Genomic DNA, 22,806 nt, shown 5'->3' on the forward strand with positions numbered 1-22,806 from the left:
GCTAATATCTGTAATGTTAGTCTGATGTGACTGTGCACTGTGTTTTGTGATTTAGAGTTCTAGTGTGTGTTCTCCCTGTTGAATCCCCTTACATGTGTTTTAATAGAGATCCTTCCTTTGTTCAGCCTGTGTCCAGACTCGTTGCTCTTTGAACCTTTCCCTTTCCACACAACAGGGTTTATGCACAATCTTCCAAACCCTGACAGGTGAGAAAACAGTATATTTTTAACTCCACAAATAAGCAAAACTGCTGAAAACAAGTCCATGAATTTCAGTCACAGATGAAATTTTATTTGATACGTTAATGACTGAAGGGAGCTAGACCTTTCATAACTGTACCCCAAAAGGCACTGAATGTCTAAGCAAAATGAGTTCTGCATTGCATAGCAAAAAATGAGTTGGGAAAGAAAGAACAAAGGTGCTTCTCTATTATAGTCCAGAAGGCAGGTAAGGTTAAATGCCAAAAAGGGGTGTAGTGCAAGTAAAAAAAAGAACAGAAATGGCCCCAGACCTAAAGTAAATAAGAGCAGTAAAATCATCTTCAGCAAATGTCAGCATCAGGCTGTAATGTGCATGGCTGAAAAATTAAATGCCATTATTAGATTTCGATTTATTGTCAGGGTACATGCACGTTATCACATACAGTGCAACCCTGAGATTCTTTCTCCTGTGGGGAAGGCAGAATTATCACTTACTGGCAGTGTCAAAAACTGACTCAACATACACCTGTAAACAAATAAAGAAATATAAACAAACTGATTTTTTCCTTTGAATTGCACAATTGCACAAAGTCAGAGTCCTTAAATAAGTCCCTGATTGAGTTTATTGTTGAGGAGCATGATGGTGAAGGATTAGCAGCCGTTCCTGAACCTGGTGGTGAGTCATATGGCTCCTATACCTCCTTCCTGATGAGAACAGAGTGTGTGCTGGGTGGTGTGTATCCTTGATGATTGCTGCTGCTCTCCGACGGCAGCGTTCCCTGTAGATGTTCTCAATGGTGGGGAGGGTTTTACCAGTGATGTTCTGAACTGTGTCCACTACCTTTTGAAAGGCTTTTCGCTTGGTGTCCCCATACCGGACCGTGATGCTGCTGGCCAGCACACTTTCCACCATATCTGTAGAAATCAGTTTCCAATGTCATACCAAACCTCCGCAAACTCCAGGTTATATTGTTTTTATAGTACTAGTATGGGAAGTTGAGGAAAGATGTCAAAGTGATTGTGTGCTGAAGAAAGGAAGTGATTAATAGGTCAGGATTATACCTGTGGTCTGAACAGAAGGGCTCTGCAAAGCAATCACAATCCCCATTTGATCGCCAAAATGTAAAGTCAATTTTGACCAACAAATACAATATACACTGTTGGGGGGGGGGGGGGGGAGAGGGGGGTGCTGAAAGAGTAGGGATAAACAAAAATATGTCACTATCTTAAATGGGAAAAAAGGGATGAAAATACTCAGCAGTATGGCAACATCGGTGGCGAGAAACAGAGTTAACATTACAGGTCAATTGCCCTCTATTTGAACAAGAAAAGTGAGGAAATAAGTATGCTTTTAGTTGCAGAGAACCATAGAACATTGGTGCACAGAAACAGGCCCCTTCAGCCCTTCTAGTCTGTGCTAAGCCATTTATTTTTGACCAGTCCCTTGGGCGTACCCAGTCCATAATCCTCCACACCTGTCCAAATTCTTCTAAAATGTTAAAATTGAGCCCACATTCACCACTTCAGCTGGCAGCTCATTACACACTCTCTATGTGAAGAATTCCCCCTCGTGTTCCCTTGAAACTTCCCCCCCTCCCCCCACTTTCATTCTTAACCCATGTCCTCTGGATTGCATTTCACCTACCCTCAGTGGTGAAAGTCTATCTACATTCACTGTCTATCCCCCTCAATTTTATATTCCACTATCATATCTCCCCTCATTCTTCTACTCTCCAGGGAATAAAGTCCTAACTTGTTTAACCTTTACTTGTAACCGAGTGCATGAAGTCCGGGCAATATCCTACTAAATCTCTGCACTCTTTCAATTTTATTGAAATAGAAGGAGGAGGATGGATGAAACAAAGGAAGATTTGCAACTTTGGTGGTTGTGAACGACAGTACAAAAGGAAATGATGAAAATCATGTATTCCACAGGAACAGTGTTCCTTGTCTATTCCATGTCCTGCACTTCTATTTCCACCCATTTTCCTCCTTCCTGCGAGCACAATTTTGTTCTCTTTACCCTCGCCTTCCAACTGGCCAAACTCCAGTATGTTGCAGGAAAAAGCTTGTTTTCCAGATTTAGCATTGTGTAATGAGAAGAGGTTAATTGATTATTTGGTATTTAAGGGGCTTTTGGGAACATTAAAACTGGAAATGATTTGTTTCAACTCTAAGTCAGAGTAAGACTCTGAGTAAAAGAAACTGCAAAAGGCGAGATGCAGGTATTGGTTATGGTAGATTGAGAAACTAAAATAGGCATGACCACCCACAACTGTTGACTAACATTTCATGAATTGCTACAGAGTGCGATACAATAAAAACGGTTATCTGGAATCCAAGCAACCAGCAAAAAAAATGTGGAAAATAGGCAAAAACTAAGTACTTAAGTTTAAAACTGGCCCATCTTATCTTTAGTTTGCCAATCTGAAGCAACCAGAAGATTCACTTATCCGGCATCTACCAATCCCCAGAGATGCCGTATTACTGTATATATGATTTGTCAACAAAGTGTTACAATATTAATATTTGGGGAGAATTTATAAGATTTAGAGTAGGTCACATACATTCACACATTTTAAAACAGATCTTGTTTGAAAGACTGAAGAAACATGACAGAACCTCTTGGAGAATGTAACTATCTTTCACAAGTAGGTGTTAATTGAGCTGCCTCATAAAATGCTTGACCGTTGTCTTGCTGGAGTCACAGCTGTCTATCAGTACCCTTTCTGCAAAGTGCTCACAGAAGGTCAATTCTGGATTGTTTACCTAAGATAACAACTTGAAAGAAGAAAGAACTCCTGTTTTGCTCAGGAAGGTGGGGGTTTGCAAGACTTGAGTCACATGCTCTCAGTTGGAGAGAGAGAAGCCCTCTCAGCTGGTGTGTGTGTGACAGTGCAATCCAGGAAGAACTGATGAAAAGTTCCAAAAGCAGTGGATGGCTGGAAGTGCGATCTGTCTGATGTTTCTCTTGGAATAAGAGTAACAGAAGGTGGAGCTCTGTCGTAACCTGAAAGAGGTTATCATCTGAAAAACCCTGATGGGGCAATGTCAGCGAGACATTGAGGTGACTAATGGTAGTACCTCAGTTGTGGAAGTCCTGGAGCAACAAATAGCTCTCTCTGCAAACCCTACAAGAATCTTCCTGAGCGGTAAACATTTACCTTTCAAGCACCAAGTCTGGTGAACTTGATACATGTTAAATTCTGTGCAGAGTATGGTGATTGCCTGCAACCAAAGAACTTGGAAGAAGGAGAAGTGAGATTGAACTGTGAACCAAAGAACTTTTCTTGAATTTACACACACATTACATACATGTGCACTCAGAATTAGAAGAGGGTTAATTTGGGTTAGTATATAGTTTAAGTTAGTTTGATTCTATTTTCATGTTTGAAGTTGATTAAAAATAACTTTTGTTTTGAAAGCCACTCGTCTTGGTGAATGTCTATTGCTGCTGGGTTTTAGGGTCCTTTGGGCTCGTAACAAAAGTTACGCTGAATGGGAAAGTGGTCCAGCCACAGTCAAAAATAAAGAGAAAATTTCAGAATTTGTTGTAAGAGGACCAAAAGTATTGATAAGGAAAGGACAAGTAGAAGGCACAAGCAGTCAAACCAGAAACAGACAAGGGCTCCAGACCTGAAGGAATGTGGCAGAATTTCAAAAAATATTTGCTCAAAGGATTTATGAAATTTTTACCTTCAACATTTTCCTTGAACAATACATTTAGCTATCAAGATCTTCAACAGAACATTGCATTTTATACATGACAAATAACCATAACACTCAATAGCAAACTCTCAATCTGAGAGATAATGAAATAGACAGTAGTTGATAAATAACTGAACCAATTTTTTTCCACTGATGGAACAGTTACAGATGAAACATTACAGCTCAGGGAATCTCCCACAAATATGTAACACAGTGAATGAGGGAAAAAACAGATTCATTAAAATGACTGACTATGTGTGTGAAACAAAAGCACCAAACTGCAGTCAGGCCCCATTTCCTTTGCTGTCAGATGGTACCACTGCTGAAAGGATGTTATTCTATTCACTTAATGATCTGCAAGCAAGAGAAGTGGAAGTCTGTTTGTGATTCTCAGGAAGCCTGGTTGGGTGGAAGAAATCCAGAACAGGATAAAGACATCACATGGAACTCAAGAGGATAACAAGGTCAGTTTGCATAATAGCAAGTCTGACTCTATACCTTTCACACTGTAAAATGGAACGCTCAATGTAGCGTGACCAGACCACCGAATGTTTGCAATGTTTTAAAATTTATAAAGGATATGATAACCTTCTGAGACATCCAAAATATAAATGTAAAAGTGGCCACATTTAAAATTAAGCATCAAAAATTAAGCATCAAAAATACCATGTTTAATATGGATTATTCCCTACAAGCCTTTTAAATCAATATTTTTCCTTTGAGGAAATAAAAACATGACTCTCTGCAGTGAAGCACCAACTTAAGAAATGACTATAAATGCAATTGTCAAGTTGGCTTGGACTTCAGTTTGGAAACAATACAAAATCCCTTCAAAGCTGACATTAGATCATAACTATCCATGGACAAGAGGCCAAAAAAAAATTTGCAAGGAAGTACTTTTGAATGCCATAAAATAAACTGCAACCATTTAGCAGGTTTTGTGCAATGCATACAGACCTGAATTATTCACATACTATGGACTGTACAATAATGCAGCAATAAATATCCACACAAGCACTTAATTTTAAAGAATTAGTTTGGGTACTTTATTTTGCTTGTGTAACATTCTGCTAGATCTTGACAGTATACCCTAACTACAGCAGTCTGGCAACTGGAACACAAATTCTTCTGCTTGGTCTTAGTACTGTATTAGTTCAGCCCACAAGTGCAGATTTATTCTCCAATAGCCCTGTTCGGAAAGCGAGTCTGTCTCCTTGCAATGATGCTAAACTGGCAAAGTGAAACTATTTTCTTATCAATAGCAAATACTCATCCCAATTAACAAATGCATATTTCTCATCTTGCTTTTTGTGGAAATTTGTTGTATACAAGAAAATGCAGCTCCTTCTTCTCTCACAACCAATATGGTCAGTGATGCAGACAGAATGAATGGGAAATCAGTGCTTCGAGATGGGGTATGCATTAAGTGCTCCAGCAAGGATGTATGGTCAATGCAAGTGATTCCAGACACTACATTACAAAAAGGAATCCAAACGAAATACTGCAGTGTGCATTGAAGAGAATCACCTCCATGAGCATCAATGCGGTGCCAAGGAGAGGTGGAAATAAGGCAAAGAATGGCTATGAATTGTGTACATGAGGAATGAAAGAAGAGAAAAGTGAAGTAATGATAATGGGGCAAAACACGAAAGTCTGCAGACGTCATGACTGAATAAAAACACAATGTATAGCCAATGTTTCAAGCTTGAGCTCTTCTTCAAGGTATGGATAAAATGTGGACAGGCATCTGAACAAAATGGTGGGGGGTGCAGCAGGGGAGGAACCTAGACCAACTGACAGGAGGTAATAGGTGGATAAGGGAGGGAGGGCATATCAGAAAACAGCAGGAGGGGATAGCTCTGTGAATGGAGTGAGAAGGGGATGGAGAGCTGGAAGAAAGAAGACCAAGAGATGGAGAAGAGAAAAGAAGAATGGTGAGTAGGCTAGCAGAAACCGGAGAAGTCAACATTAATTCACTCCGGCTGGAGGGAAGAGATGGAAAATTAGGTGCTGCTCCTCCAATTTACAGGTGGTCTTGGTTTGACACTAGACATGTCAGCACAGGAGTGGAGTGGAGAATTGAAAGGGTTGGCCAAAGGGAGATCTTGGTCACTGATGCAGACAGAATGAATGAGAAATCAGTGCTTCGAGATGGGGTATGCATTAAGAGCACCAGCAAGGATGTATGGTCAAGAAAAGTAGAGAAGAAGGGTAAGTTAGGTAAAGGAGTTCACAGTAGAAGTAAGAGCTGCAAGTGACGAAGTCGGAGCGAGAAGCAGTACTAAATTAAAGACAGGTTTTGGTGGAATAAGAGTGGACTGAGCTGTTGTGGGATGAGAAGGGCTATATGGGTCCACCCTGGGTTACAAACTGGTATTGCTTAAAAGAACAGATAACCATCCTTTCACAATGTTGTGGCATCATGGCATTCTAAGGGAATGCACGACACATTAGCATTTGGATATGATACATGGAATACAAAACTGGAAGAGTTGATTGGCAAATAGCAAATGTTTTCTAAAATAAATTCTGCAATGCTCTTAGTGAAAAAATGTGCCTACTCTTAACTTCTGGATTTGAATGGTGTTGTCATGGGAACTTCTAACAAATTGAAACAAAAATATTCTCCAGAGAGAAGTATAACTGAACGTTATCAGACTGCAATGCATTCAGTGTCCGTAATATTCGCATGAGTATGCAATAAGCTATTTATTGTGTTTTTTAGTGCAATATATATATGTAAACTAACAAAAATCTTGTTTTCTGTGGGAGACAGGGTAAATTTTTTTCCAGACGTATCCTGAGAAACTTTAGGAAATTGGCTTTTGTACCCCAGCCAAAATAAAAAAAAACATTTGAGCATACCTTTCAAGAGGTTCACTGTGATGGTCACTAATGTATTTTGGTTTCTGGAAATTCAAAGATTAACTGTTATTCGAGATTAGTAGACAGTGAAAATGAAGGAACAAATTTCTTCAATTATTCCCTTGCATATTTAAAATACTGATTATTTGGCTTTAAAATATTCCCCAAAGGATACAAATGCAAGCCACATTCTCACCATTTGTGCAAGACTGCATAACTTAACTGGGGAATGCAAATCCCTTCTTATAAACAAAAACACCTATGTATTACTGCTGAAAGCCTGCCAGTATCAACATCCACAATATTACACATGTAATGGTCCCTTATTAGATCCCTACACTTTCACCATGCTATTCATTGTTCTTTAATCTGTATTCACAAGACCAAGTCATACCCACACTCCTGTTCGGCTCCGAATCATGGGTCCTCTACCGGCACCACCTACGGCTCCTAGAACGCTTCCACCAGCGTTGTCTCCGCTCCATCCTCAACATCCATTGGAGCGCTCACACCCCTAACGTCGAGGTACTCGAGATGGCAGAGGTCGACAGCATCGAGTCCACGCTGCTGAAGATCCAGCTGCGCTGGATGGGTCACGTCTCCAGAATGGAGGACCATCGCCTTCCCAAGATCGTATTATATGGCGAGCTCTCCACTGGCCACCGTGACAGAGGTGCACCAAAGAAAAGGTACAAGGACTGCCTAAAGAAATCTCTTGGTGCCTGCCACATTGACCACCGCCAGTGGGCTGATAACGCCTCAAACCGTGCATCTTGGCGCCTCACAGTTTGGCGGGCAGCAGCCTCCTTTGAAGAAGACCGCAGAGCCCACCTCACTGACAAAAGGCAAAGGAGGAAAAACCCAACACACAACCCCAACCAACCAATTTTCCCTTGCAACCGCTGCAATCGTGTCTGCCTGTCCCGCATCGGACTGGTCAGCCACAAACGAGCCTGCAGCTGACGTGGACTTTTTACCCCCTCCATAAATCTTCGTCCGCGAAGCCAAGCCAAAGAAGAAAACAAGACCAAGCACTTTCTATAACATATTAAAAATAAGTAACAATTTCTGATTTTTGCTTGTAATCGTCACACACAACAGCAGGGCCTTGACTGCATAAAGAGCATTTCATTATTTTCAGGGATTGGGTGGGGAAGGAGGCATGGAAAACATAAAATGAGCTAAGTTGTCATAGCCGGAAATACCACTGAACAGTTCTAACACTGAAACTTACATCAGGCTGTTGCTCATTGATGACAGCTTGGCATTCAACACCATCCTACCTGCAAAACTTATGATCACGCTAAAAGGTCTGGGATTTTGCCTCTCTATATCTAGATCTTTGGCTTGGCTTCGCGGACGAAGATTTATGGAGGGGGTAAATGTCCACGTCAGCTGCAGGCTCGTTTGTGGCTGACAAGTCCGACGCGGGACAGGCAGACACGGTTGCAGGGGAAAATTGGTTGGTTGGGGTTGGGTTTTTCCTCCTTTGCCTTTTGTCAGTGAGGTCATTGACAGACTCCAATCAGTGCAGATCGGCAACATCAAAGGTTCCTTTTATTGTCACATAATAATACATTAAAAATTAATATACATGATATACTTCCTTTCGCCTGCTGTAAGGCAGACCCGCTTCACACAAACCATCAGCACCTCAAAGCTGTGTGCTTAGTCCCCAACTCGATTCCTTGTACACATGACTATGTAACCCAAGTTCAGCTTGTTGCAGCCTTCTGTTATTTTTTTTAGTGAGTTACTGTGGGGAGGGGGGGGAGGGTTTTGAACAGGGTGCAAGACACTCAGATTTCATAACAATATTTTGAACAGACACAGGGGCACCTAAGCCCAAGTCATAAACAGAGTTAATGCTCTCAATTAAGAACCAGAACAATTGTTTGTTTACCCCAAGGAGAAGACATCTGTTCAGACAGAAGGTCACATGTTTATGACTCATATTTTTGGGAAATTAAAACCGGTATTGATCAAGCAAGTCATGTGAGTGAGACACTTGAAGAAGCATTGACTATCATTAGCCAGTCATCTGAAAAGAGAGAAATGAAGTAGCTTTGCATGATGTGGACTCTTGTTGTTTTCTCCTTGTCAGAGAGAAACAATGATCTGCTGTGATCATTGCAATGGTCATTTTGATTGACCATACCTGGGTAAAGGAAACAGGATCTTCCTGTGTTTGGATCACGACCATTCTAATGGTCATTTCATTTAACCCTTGCCTGGGTTTGTGGAAGCATTGCATCATGGAAGTCATAAGTTTCATAACCCCTATGCAAGGAAGAGGGGAACTGTGATAATCATTTGTATGAAAGAACATTTCTCTGGAAGCAACTCAATAAGTCTGGTGACTCAGTGTCTCACCTACTTTATAATTACTTCTGAACATCAATTTCAAGGTTTTGAGTTTCAACACAGGATTTGTAAGACTTAACTTTGACTTTTCATAATTGTGCCTAAGCTGTAATGCTTTGGTAATCCCCCCCCCCCCCCCCCACACACACACACACACACACAATTTTCATATAGTTGGGGTTAAGTTTAGATTTAAGTATGATGTTATATTATTAGTAATTTTAACCAAAATATTGTTTTAAAAATGCCATTGCCTTGGTGAATTTCTATTGCTGCTGGTCTATGACGTAACAAACTCGACAAATTCACTGACAATTCCACCATTATTGGCTGAATAACTGGAAACAATGAGTCAAAATACAGGATGCTGATCGAGAATCGCCACACAAGAATCGCTCTCAACATCACCAGGATCAAGGATTTATTGTTGACTTTAGGAAAGATGAGGTGGGACCACATACCTGTTTGCATTGATGGGATGAAGGTGGAGAGGGTCAATTCTCAGAGTCCATATTTCAGAAGACATTTCTTGCAGCTAGCCCATCAAGTCAACTGTGAAGAAGGCACACCAAAGCCTCTAGTTTCTAAGGGGTCTGAAGAGATTTGGCATGTCATTGGATACTCTGTCAACCTTCTATAGGTGGTCTGTGGAAACTATATTGATTATTTGTCTGAGTAAAGAGTTTGTATGTTTTCCCTGTGTCTGCATGGGTTTTCTCCGGGGACTCCATTTTCGTCCCACCATTCAAAACATACCGGGGATGTAGGTTAATGGGGTGTAAATATGGCAGCCGAAATGGTTATGTCTAAATTTAAAAGAAAAAAAAACATTGGAAATTCAAGTGCCTAGGAACACAGAAAGCATCAAACATAGCCAAGTCCATCAGGAAATCTGACCTCCCATCTGTAGTAGACATCAATGAGAGATACTGCCTCAAGAAAGGAGCCAACATCGTAAAGCAACCCCATAACTCTGGTCATATCTCACTGTTACATTTGGGCAAAAGGTACAAAAGCCTGAAAACAAGCACCTCTAGGTTCAAGAACAGTTTCTTTCGAACAAATATCAGGTTCTTGAACTTCCACTTATTACACTAATCATGGACTGCTCGGACAGCAAAAAAAAGACTGGTCATGTTTTAGGCACTAGGAATATGGTGAATATTCATTATCTATCTGTCTTACATATTTATTGTATCTTTTTAATTCAGTGACCTAGTATCGAAGAATATTTAACCAAATTGAGCTTATTTTAAAATATAGGAATTATTGGTTCATTTTCTCCATTCTTCTGCATTAATAGAGCATTAATATAAATTTGTGCCCCCCACAAATGTATGGAATCTAATACTGGAATTCAGCCAGGAAGATATTGGCAAACAGCTCCAAACAAGTTTATGAAATGATGCTCAATAACACATATAAAGTGCTCTTTTGGCACTTCCCTGCAGAATCTGGGCAAATGTTCTGAATTCAAACAAGTCAATTGTTTCAGTAATTATGCTCAGCCAACATCAAACTTCTAAAAGATGAAAATGCATCAATTATCTTTGTTCAAAATGGACCAAGAAGCACCTCAGATTGATGGGTGACTACATTTTCAATTTACATCAACTTCAATTCGATTTACATTTTTTTCTTTCTGTATTGCAGTTTGTTTACATTTAATGATCTGTTTAGTTCTTTATTTATTTACTACCATTAAGTGATAATTCTGCTGTGATGTCATGAACATACTCTGACAATAAATCTGTATCTATTCATATTTTTCATTCTTTTTAACAAATTTAATTATTAAAAACCTCTAGTCCCCTACTATATCAGTCAATAAACTATGCTTAATGAGGTTATATATCACAAGATTAATACTCTGTTTACTATATGGTGACTGGCTTTGAGTAACCTGAATAAATCTCCTTTTCAATGCAGAGTGCACTCAGGGTTTGGACTCTACCTGACTTTTTATTGGTGTACAACTGATCAATAGAAAGGCCATAATGAAGGAACAGATGGAAGTGTGCCACAGTGACCAGCAGGAATAGCTTTGGGCCCTGCCTTTAGCTTGAACCTGGGTCCTATTTCTACCCCAGAGGAGGGGATCTGGGGAGGGATTAGTGGTCATCACCATAACACTCTTGAAATCTGTAACAACTTCAATGGAACAGATTGTGCTTGTTCTGACCAACTATGTAAAAACCATTCCCACAGCTGCACGAACCTTATGCAGCCCAAAGGGTCCAATCTTGGGCCTACAGTGAAACAGTGGTCCATAACCTGTAACTACACCAAAGCCCCATCCTTAGACCAACCTGATGGCATTTAGACAGTTCACTGTCAAAAAGCCGCCGTGCCATTTTTTAGAAAGGATCATGATAATTAGTGTCGTTTAACAACTATTCTAATGGATAAATACAAGGTTTTTAAAAAGTAGAACTTACTTAAAATCATGGTCGAGTAAATTTTTTTAAATTGTTTCTTTCAAAGGGTGCACTACACATGGCAACCATTCTTGTGTGAAAATGAAGGGTCAAATGAAAATTTACTTCTGACCAATTCAGCTCTGTATGCACTGCACCTACTTACCCTTCTACATTTCACCCAGTAGATCCTCTCCCCCATCTAATTCAATTTGCCCTTCACCTCTCTCTGACCAGTTACCACTGTCACCTTCCTTTGCCATCAGATTCCAGCACTGGTGGCCTTTGTTCGTGCTTTATCACCCTCCAGCAAATGTCTCTCCCTTTCCCCCACAAAGCTCCATTTGCCACTTCTACCCCGTCTGCTTCCACCTTCAACTCACCTCTGTCTCCCATTTCAGCCCCTCTCAATCCCACCTTCCTCCATCTGTCCATCATTCTTCACCCCACTGTGAATCTCTTATTGGCCCCTCCACTTTGTACCTGCTCTTTTCTCTCTCCGCTCATAGTCCTGATTCAAAGTCTCAACCTGAACCATCAACAACCCCCCCCCAGCCTTACCACACAGATAGAGCTCAACCCACTGAGTTTCTCCAGCAGTTTGTTTCTTGCTTCTGTTTGGTGGATTGGAGAGAATCACAGGGATCTCCTCCTCCCCCCCCCACCCTATTGATGCAATCTACAGGAATCATTGTCTGAAGAGGCAAACAAATTCATTGAGGACCCCTACCACAGCATCTTTCGACCACTTCTGTTTGGTAAAAGACACAGGAATAGCAGAGCTAGCACCACTAGGCTGAGAACAGCTTCTTCCCATGGGCAGTGAGAATGTTGAATGACCAAAGGAACTGCTCATGAGATGCTCATCTTCTCTAAACAACATTTATTAATATGTATATTTGTCCTGCGTATATATTGTTTGTTTTATATGTGTTATGTCTAGTTGTATGTCTGCCTGTTTTGCACAGATGACCAGAGAATGGTATTTCATCAGATTGTACTTGTGCAATCGGATAATAAAGTTGAACTTGATCTGAGATACCAACACCTAACCCTAAGCTCATATCTTCCTCTTCCATGCAATGTACTGGAGCAGATATCAAGAATGAGCTGGTGAACCAGAGTACAATTAATCAGCAATTCTGTAGTCCCGTCAGCTAAAGAGCAGATCAATCTTACTTGTTGCAAAACAAAATCTGAATTGATTCTCAACAAGGTATTAAACGATTTTTAAGAGTTGCCCTTGTCAAACAAAATGCTCGGATGTTAGAACATTCATAACCATGAGTCCAAATAGCTTTGCAAAGTTTCGTAGATATAAGTATTGCGCATGACATTCTACTGAAAAGCTTTTCAATTCTTGCTTGGAAACCAAACCATAAGTTACATTGAATTTTATACTGTAGTACATCTGCCATCTAGTGGCCCAAAGTTACAATGTTTTTAATATAGATAGGTAGGTGACTTGGGGTTGAGATAGACTAAATGCATTTATCTTCCAAATTAGTTAATTCACATAGTGCAAACTTCACAATAACTTCGTGAAAGAAAGATAATAGAGAATGGGCTGACATTCAAATAGTTAAGTTCTACAAATCCATTCCAATCTGTGCAATACACAAAATTTCTGAGAATTCAGCACGTCGCATATCTAGAGGAAGTAAAGGGTAACCGACATTTTGGGCCTGAACACTGTCAAGTTATGAGCAAGATCTGTGGAAAGATGAAAAGATTTTTTTCTCAAGATTATGGCTAAGACTGTTAGGTCTGGAACGAGTTGTTTCTCTGGTCAATGTGCCAAATTAGACCAGAGGGTACAAGAAATAAAGCAGGAGAAAGTTTGAAACATAAGCGAGATTTTGTGAAAGAAGCAATGTAGGCCATTGCATTATGGATGGGTGATACAGGGAAAAGGCCAAGCAAAGATTAATATTTGGTGATGAACACGGTTAGCGCAGGAGTTAGCACAGCGTTGTTAAAGCGCTAGCGATCGGGAATGGGGTTTGCCCTGCACTACCTGTAAGGCGTTTGTACGTTCTCCCCATGACTGTGAGGGTTTTCCCCGGGGCCTTGTTTCCTCTCACCATTCAAAAATGTACCGGGACTTGTAGGTCAATTGGATGGCACGGGCTCATGGACCAAAAGGCCCTGTTACTGTGCTTTATTTCTAAATTTAAACTGTTTTAAAGATGGAAGTCAGAAAAAAATTCATTACAAGTTGCACTTAGATATGGTCGATATATAGGACTAGGTGTTACAATCCCTGACGTTTTGGTATTGGTTAGATAAAACAAAGGCCTTAATATCAATTCTGTCTGTTTCATCGATTTCCATTAGAAGTATATGCTCATAAAATGATTAGAAAAATGCAATAAGTATTGTAAATGAATTACTAGAACTTCAACAGTTTTGAAATGACTTTCCTCTTTTCGAAAGGAAGATTTTTTTATGCAAGCCTTTAATTTTTGCTCATTTTTCATAACTTTATTGTGCACAAATATTTCTTACATGAGAGCACTTGGCAAGGACAGGAATCAATCTGCCTCTCCATGGGCACATAAAAAGTAGTTTCAATATCATTTACAGCTAAAGCTACTTCCTTACCTGCCGGAAGAAATTTCAGTCGGTTGTTTGCCAATCGCAGATGCCGTAAAGATTTCAGCTGACCAATCTCAGGGCAAAGGATTACCAATGCATTATTACTAAGATCCAATGACTGAAGTTTAATCAAGGAAGCAATTGCTATTGTGAAGAGGAAAAAAAAATCACAATTTTTGCATGCTTTGATTTTTTTTTATTACATATTCTATGCAACATGACTAGTAGAAAAGTTAAGAGTGGATTAATGAAGGAAATGTCTTTGGATTTTCAGAAGATTTTTGATAAGGTTCCAGCAAAGAGGCTGGTCAACAAAGTCAGGACATACACACTTCTCCTAATTGAGAAGTTAATCATCTTGCAGAAGCAAAGTGGGAATAAATAAATTCTTCTCACGTTAGCAAGCCGCGAATAGAGGGGTGGAATCAGCATTGGGATAATTACGTATGCAAGATCTGTGCCCAATGATGTGGATGAGGGGACCAGATGTCCTATTTCCAAGACTACTGATGATTTAAAAAAATACTGGATGGATTTCAGGTAGACAGGATGATGTACGGAGGCTTCAAAAGGATACGGACAAGTAAATGGAAAAACAAACAGCATGAAAAAAATGTTGAAGTTATCTATTTTGATAGACATATCATTTAGAAAGCACCCTGCTCTTTTTGTTAAGTTGAACATGTTGATGTTCATAGAGAAACCAACATACGAATTGCGGAAAGCCAACAATCATGGAATCGGGAAAGCACATGTTATGAGCCCAGAGGATTCCAAAACCCAGCAGCAATAGAAATTCACCAAGACAATGGTTACTTAAACAAAAGTTGCTTTTAATTTTATTTAAACATAAAAACAAGATCAAACTTTAACTTATTACTATTAACTTAACCCCCTTCTAATTCTAAGTGCACATGTATGTAATGTGTATATGTTCAGGAAAGTTCTTTGTTTCACATTCCAATCATTCACTTCTCCAAGTTTGCCAGTATCAGGCATTTTTTATATTGTGCTTAAAGTTAAATGGTTACCACTCAGGGAGGTTCTTGTTGGTTTCAGAGAGATATTTGTTGCTCTTTGGACACTCAAACAAACTGATTTCCTTCAATCAGACACTTCAGCGTCTTATGGAAGAAACCTGCCCCATCACAGGTTTTCCAAATGATCACCTCTCCTTCCAGGTGCCACCGAGTTCCTCTTGTTTCCCTTATTTCAGGAGAAACGCTCTAGCCAGCCAGTTCCTCTTGTAAAGATTACAAGGGCTTTGAACAGGTGGAACTCAGAACAGTCTTCAAAATGGGGTCCTTCAACAAGCCTGCCAGCTTGCCATTTTGCAGCCTTCAACTGCAACTGTAGAACTGACTTCTCTCTCCCTCTCCGAGAAAAGAATCTTGTTCGTTTTTTTTCCTCTGCTTGTAAAAGCCAATGGCCTCTCCCAAAGCTCCAAACCCAATCTTTGAAAGATCTCATCAGTACTTGACTCTGGACTCTGTTCCATTTGCACCTCCTTTTGAAGTTCTTTCCAAAGCAGTTCCATTGTCTCTGTAAAATCAACCAGAGCTTCAACGTCTAGCTTCAGCAAAGCTCTTGCATTTTAAATGAGATGTATTTTGTGATGTGTTACTCTGTTTGAGAAATTACCTACACTAAACCCCCACAATCTATTTATTTTAAAGACCTATTTATCCATAACCATACTAATATCCCATGTAACAACATCGTATGTTGATTTTTATGAGGATTTAGGGTAGGTGTAAAGCACCTATTATACAAGGACTTAGTGAGACTGCATCTGGAGTACTGTGTACAATTTTGGTTTTGTCAATTCAAAAAGGAATATTTGCAATAGAGTTTGCCAGTTGGCCATATGAAGGTGAGACTGAGGATTATAATCTCTTAAAATTGAAAGTGAATCTCATTAAAAGCCAAAATTTTTCCAGAACTTAAAACAAACTGCTAGAGGAGGTCCAGTGATTTTTGAGTCCTTGCATCAGGACTAGTTAGCTACAAGATCTAGATGCAGGGAGAATATTTCTCTGGCTGGAGTCTGGAAATTGTGTTCCAATCTCCCAATAATGGGTAGACCTTTTACGACTGAGGCAAGGAGATATTTCCTCACACAGAGTCTGGTGAATCATTGGAATTGGAGAAATAGACAAACTGTGGATATTGGAATTTTCAACCCTGTAAGACTGTGGATTCTCAATAATTATGAGAATGAAGGAACATGACAACAGTTCAAGGAAAAGAGGTTGAAAAAAAGATCAGTCATGATCATGGCAAATAGACCAAGCTTAAAAAACCAACATTTCCTAACATACATCTATTATTATTAAACACAGTAGTTTTTCCTAATACTAAGACAATAACAATCTAGACCCTAATGCTTAACCATTTTTCTAATGATCCTTTAATGAACAGACAGATTAGATGCCATGAATTATTTATAAACCAAGCATTGTACAATGCATGTTAACATACCGAAAATAATTTACTACTTATTATGACCATGAAAGTGGTTTCTATTTCACAAGTACCTCTTCCAGCTCTCAGAAGAGATTCTATTTTTACTGGATAATGAAAATTAACTGTAATATGAAAGTGAACTCTTGCTCTTGTAAAAAAAAAATGTGCATGCATCAATTTGTTGTTCATCCTGCAGATCTCAACTCAAAGTCAGAGATAGGACTTTAAAGCATCTTACCTCCTTGGTTTAACCATGAATCACTAAAGCACTGACATAAGTTTTTAATATTTGCAATCTCTCCAAAAAAAACCCACATAATCTGAACCTTAATTGTAAATCCATCTGACATTACATTTTCAAAACCATCAAACATCGTGAGGGTCACTAATGAGTCGAAATACAACTGAATTATCCACATATAATACTGTGACTACAAGAGTAGGTTCCACAGTGGAGGATGGCGTGGCAAGTGATTTATATCTGACTCCTGAACATGCAGCAAGTGCAATAAAATGCTCCTTTCTATTTTCCTGGATAAATAGTGTGATAAGAGTATTCTGAGGGGGTTTGGGATGAATTGCTAGAGCAGCTTGCTCACACACACACACACACACACACACACACACACACACACACACACACACACACACACACACACACATTTCAAAAGACAGAATTTTGGCAGAGTGCTTTTTGCAGAAAGGACAACACAGTTAAAGAATACAGCTTGCCTGGGATAGCATGTGATTTTTGCAGGCAGACTGAGAACAGTTTTGCTCTCAGAGAGGGAGGGAGTGAAACAGAGAGAGAGAGAGAGACAGACAGAAATCAGTTCCAGGGGGACAAGCTGGCAAACTTTGGAAGGCTGCCTGGTCAAAGAAGAAGACTGGCGGACTGAAAGGTGACCTGAAAGAAAACCCTGAACGAGAACCCTGAAGGGGGCAAGTTTCATCAGCAAGACTGATTGGGAAAGAATCAGTTGCGGATGCCCTGGGAAAGGGATCTCTCTCTGAAAACCAGCAAGAACCCTCCTGGGTGGTCATCATTTGCCTGTTAAGCACCAAAGCCTGGTGAACTTTGTTAATGCTAACTTCTGCGCACAGTACAAGAATTGCCTGCAATCAGTGAGATTGGACTGTGATCCAAAAAACTTTTCTAATCTTAAATATACATTACACACACCTGCACTTAGTATTAGAGGGGGGAATTAAGTAGGTTAAGTAAGTAGGTTAAGTAATAAGTTAAAGTTTAATTCTGCTTTCTTGTTCAATTATAATTAAAAACTACTTTTGTTGAAGTAACCCTATGTTGTGGTGCATATCTATTGCTGCTGGATTTTGGGGTTCTCTGGACTCCACAACAATAGAGACACAAAAACACTCAAGTTCAGCAACATTCAAGTCAAAACTGCTCACTTAATTGGAAAACAAATCTTGTAACTTGCTTGTTCCACCATTGTGTGCACATTATATGTAATGACGCTCATCTACAATATGGACTGCAGCAACTCTCCACATTACCTTCCAATCCCAAAATGTTTACTACCTAGAACAAAAAGAGCAACAAGCAAAGAGAGCTACCTCTTGGTCACACATATACCAGTTCAGAAATATCTTCCAAGTTAATTTCAAGAGTCAACAAAGTAAATTAGGTGCTGGTGTAAATGCTGGCATATTTGTAAAAGCCAATACATACAAGTCAAGTCACCTTTATTTATCATTCATACCACACACTCATGGTAAAGGCCACGGAGCACATTTACATAAATACAAGTTAAAATAGAAGTTAAACATTAAAATACTACGACGCATACAGTAACAGTCCATAGGACCCTATCCACAAATGTTCTGGGAGTTCAGGAGTCTGATGACTTGAGGGGAAAAAGCTGTTGCCCAGTCTGGACATAAGGGCCCGAGTGCTGCAGTCTCTCCTACCAGACGGGAGAACAGTTTACAAGGACTCCTTCACAATGTTTATTGCCTTTCACCTGTATCAAGTGCTGTAGATATCCTTCATGGTAGGAAGAGAGCCCCCAATTATCTTTTCTGCTGACTTCACTATCTTCTGCAGGGTCTTGCAGTCCGAGGAGGTACAGCTCCCAAATAAGGCGGTGATGTAGTTGCACAGGATGCTCTTGATACATTCTTTGTAGAATGTAGTGAGGATAGAGGGTGGGAGACGAACTTTTCTCAGCCTTTGCAGGAAGTGGAGGTGCTGCTGGTCTTTCTTGGCTATGGAACTTGTGTTAAGGGACCAGGTGAGATTCTCTGCCAAATGCACTCCAAGGAACTTCCACAACAGTGGAACCATCAACCCCCCTCCTCCCCCCGCCCCCACCCCGGGCCATCTTGAAGTCGACAACCATCTCTTGCGTTTTTAAGGTTCAGATACAGGTTGTTGGCTGTGCACCAGTCCGTTAGCGACTGCACCTCATCTCTGTACGCTGACTCGCCATTCTTACTGATCAAACACACCATGGTTGCGTCATCAGCGAACTTGATGTGGTTTGAGCTGTGTTTAGTTGCAGAGTGAACAGCAGTGGATTCGGCACACAGCCCTGCTTAGTGTGATGCTCTTGGAGGTGCTGTTAACGATCAGGACCACCTGAGGTCTCCCTGACAGGAAGTCGAGAATCCAAAAGAAGGTGGAGGTGTTTAGACCCAGCAGGCTCAACTTCCTTATCAGGGACTGTGGTATGGTTGTGTTGAATGCTGAGCTAAAGAAAAGCTCGAACGAAAAGAAACAGAATCTGTTTTCACTCCATAAGAGGAAGTGGAAGCAAACTCTCCCCCATTCACCTGAGGGTTTGAATGATTTATTCCTTTTTGCATTTGCTTCTGCCCCTCTTTATTAAAATGTGAAGTTGATAATTTGGTCTTCCAACATCTGCATTACCTTGAATGTGAAATTTATTACTATTCTTTCTACCTATTTTTCTCGATCCTGATCTACATTTTTAAACTTTTTCAACAGCACTATAAAGTCTAAAGTCCAGTAGTTTAGTGCAGTCAATATTGCAGCAAAACATCATACATTTTCTGTACACATTTTGCTCACCTTCTGGAATAAATTCAATGTTATTGGAATGCAAGTAGCTGAAAAAGGAAACAAGTTACACATTAGCTTACAGAATTTCAATTTATTCTGATTATTTACACAATGCATGCATCCTGATGAAGCCTTTGTTATGTTCCAGAAACAGTGCAGAACTAACATATATAAAATGCAGCTTGTTTTGCTCTCGGTTCATTCACAGCTCGAATAAAATAAAGCTTTAGTTGGATAACGCAGGTTTTCAAGAATCGGTCATTAATTCTCATAGCAATTTTGTAGCTCACAGGCTTCACCTTCCACAATGTACTGATTAACAACATAGAACATTACAGCACAGTACAGGCCCTTCGGCCCCACAATGTTGTGCCAAAAAACAAAACCCTGGGTACTTCACAACCCTTTTATTTCTTTCTTCCATGTGCTTAAGAATCTCTTAAATGCTTATAATGTTGCAGCCTCCACCAACACCCCTGGAAATGCAATCCAGCCACCCACAACTCTGTAAAGTTAAAAAAAACTTACCCCTGTCCTATTTCAAATTTGACATCCAAACTATAATTACCTTGTACTTGTCCAAATTAAATTACATCTGACACTGCTTCTCCAACTTTCCAATTAATCTACGTCCCCTTCTATTCTTTGCAACTTTCTTTACTACTCCATCAATTTTAATGTTATCAGCAAACTTACAAATCAGTCCACCTCCATCCTCATCCGAGTCATTTAAAAATATAACAGACAGCAAAGGTTGTAGCAATGATCCTTGTGGTAAACCACTGATTACAGGCTTCCAGTCAGAAAAATACTCTGACCTCACCAAATTTTGCCAACATCGCATGGATCCCACGTGCTCAAACCCTCTGTATCAATCTACCGTGCAGGAATTGGTCAGAAATCTTGCTAAATCCATCAAGTAAGCCATGCTTACTGCCCGATCATCATCAATTTTCTTAGGTATCTTCACAAAAAACTTTAAAGGTAGGCATACAGCATGGTTACAGGCCCTTCCGGCTCACAAGGCCAACCACCAAACATACCAATTAATCTACAATCCCCAAACGTTTTTGAAGGGTGGGAAGAAACTGGAGCATCTGGAGGAAACCCATGCAGACACAGAGAGAACGTACAAACCCCTTGCAGACAGTGCCAGATTCAAACCCAGCTCAATGGCACTTTACTAGCATTTCTCTAACCTCTATGCTAACTGTGCCGCCCAAGATTGAGACAAGATTACCCTACACAAAACCAATCAATCCCTGCTCTCCATGTTAAAACAAATTCTTCACCTTACAATTTTTTTTCCCCCCATAAATTCCTCATTAAAGTGTCTGGTTTCTTGGCTGAACCATACTGTCCTTCTCGAATAAAGAAACAACATTAGCTATCCTCCAGTCTTCTCAGACCTCACCCAAGGCTATCGAAGATGTAAAATTCTAATCTAGTCAAGTCTTAGCAACCTCCTCTTTTTCTTTCAGTAGCGTCCCGAGATAGATCCCCTCAGCATTGGGGATTTCTACATAAACTGCATCATAACACGCATTCTAAAATATCACCATACCCCTAACATTCCACCTTCTTCTCCCTGGAGAATATGGATAAAAAGTATTTAATATAGGATCTTCTTCATATCCACTGAGTCCACAGATAGATTTCCCTTTTGGTCCATGAAGGGACCTACTCTTTCACTCACTATCTTATTGCCAATAACTAAAGGTTTTGGGATTTGCTTTAATCCTGCTTACCATGGCCCTTTTTTTAAATTGAGTTCATAATTCTCTCCTACATAGAGTGGGAATCTTCTCCATTTCACACTGAAACTTTTAGTGTATCCAGAAAAATATCCTGATGCATTATATATGCCTACAAGATTCTATTTGTGAAATAAGAGTTTTAAAATTTACATTCAGGGTGCTGCCATTTCATAGCCATCTTCTATTCTGATCTCTTACTTGGAATGTTGAAGTTTCTCTTCAACCAAAGGAAGCACTGCAGGGATCATATCTGGTGGAAAAAAACTGACTGCCAACAGTCAAAGCCATACAAACCTCGAGGAGGTTGATGCTCTGGAGATCCTTTAGGACAATTTTCAAAGTAAATGTCTGCCCAAAAGATTCCCAATCTGTTAATTTCAAGTAATTTTCCTGTCCAGTTTATTTTCCCCAATGTTCAAACACATCATCCACCCAGAAAAGATATTGCAACAAAATTTTCTGAGACAGCATTGGACCAATGTAAAATAAAGTTTAACAAAACTATTACCCCGAAACACAGATTTATAAATTCTATACGGATATCTAAAATGTCATTAGTTGGAGGCAAATTATATTTTAAATTAAGCAGTTTAAAAATGTAGACTGCATTCTTAATGGTGCCAAAGCAGTTTATGTTGAAACAAAATCCACAAAAACCAAGTAATAACTGAACTATGAATTGATACTCACAGTTCAATGAGATTTGGCAGCCTCTGTCCAAGATTTTCTGGCTAAAAATAATAAAATATTGCATTTATTATTTATTTATGCATTCAGTTTGAAGACGCAAAATTGAATTTCCAAATTTTTCGTGTTTTCACTAAATGTCAAAACAGACTGCACAAAACTAATAATACAATCTGGTAGTTAAAAGGTTTCCACAGTGCTGCATTACCATATGTTCCCTAGTATAAATGAAGTTAAAGTTAATTTCATCAGTCAAAAGAGCAAAATACTAAAGTCAAAAAATAAATTACAGGAATTCATATGAAGCATTCAGTTAACAGTTCTCACTGATGAATCACAATTAACATACATATCCAAAAATAAAACCCAAATGAGACAACAAATTCAGCTGCATAACCTTGATTTATGAAATAATTCCTATTTCTCATTATGCTTTATCAAGAGTGCAGAAGCTTTAAAAAGAGCAGACCCCACTTTACATCGAACAATTTTGGCCCTTCAACCCAGGATGTTGCACCAGCCTCTGCAATCTCAACACTTGGATGCAACTTTTCTGACACCATGTGCCTATCTAAATCCCCTTTTACGCTTGCATCCCACTAAATTGGCCGTTCAGTGTCGTGGGATACGAATGGCATCTTTGCTGTTCACACTTAATCACCCTTAACTGGGACACTGCATGTGTTCATACTCGC

The 22,806-nt window shown here is 39.7% G+C and overlaps 1 protein-coding gene across 6 annotated transcripts in view; it reads right to left on the bottom strand.

The window, feature by feature from the left end:
• lrrc28 (leucine rich repeat containing 28) overlaps positions 1-22,806 on the bottom strand; it is a 54,653-nt gene that overhangs the window by 26,601 nt on the left and 5,246 nt on the right. For 4 of the 6 annotated variants that reach the window (XM_069911387.1, XM_069911390.1, XM_069911386.1 and 1 more), the window contains 3 exons: positions 22,115-22,155; positions 19,677-19,714; positions 14,159-14,296 (listed from right to left, as the gene is read on the bottom strand). In XM_069911387.1, coding sequence (XP_069767488.1) covers positions 14,159-14,296; positions 19,677-19,714; positions 22,115-22,155 — 217 coding nt within the window. Of the gene's footprint in view, positions 1-14,158; positions 14,297-18,034; positions 18,165-19,676; positions 19,715-22,114; positions 22,156-22,806 lie in introns of all 6 variants that reach the window. The other 2 variants (XM_069911389.1, XM_069911388.1) reach the window with 2 other exon arrangements.

This window comes from Narcine bancroftii, chromosome 14, assembly GCF_036971445.1.
Source record: "Narcine bancroftii isolate sNarBan1 chromosome 14, sNarBan1.hap1, whole genome shotgun sequence".
Taxonomy (NCBI): Eukaryota; Metazoa; Chordata; class Chondrichthyes; order Torpediniformes; family Narcinidae; genus Narcine; species Narcine bancroftii.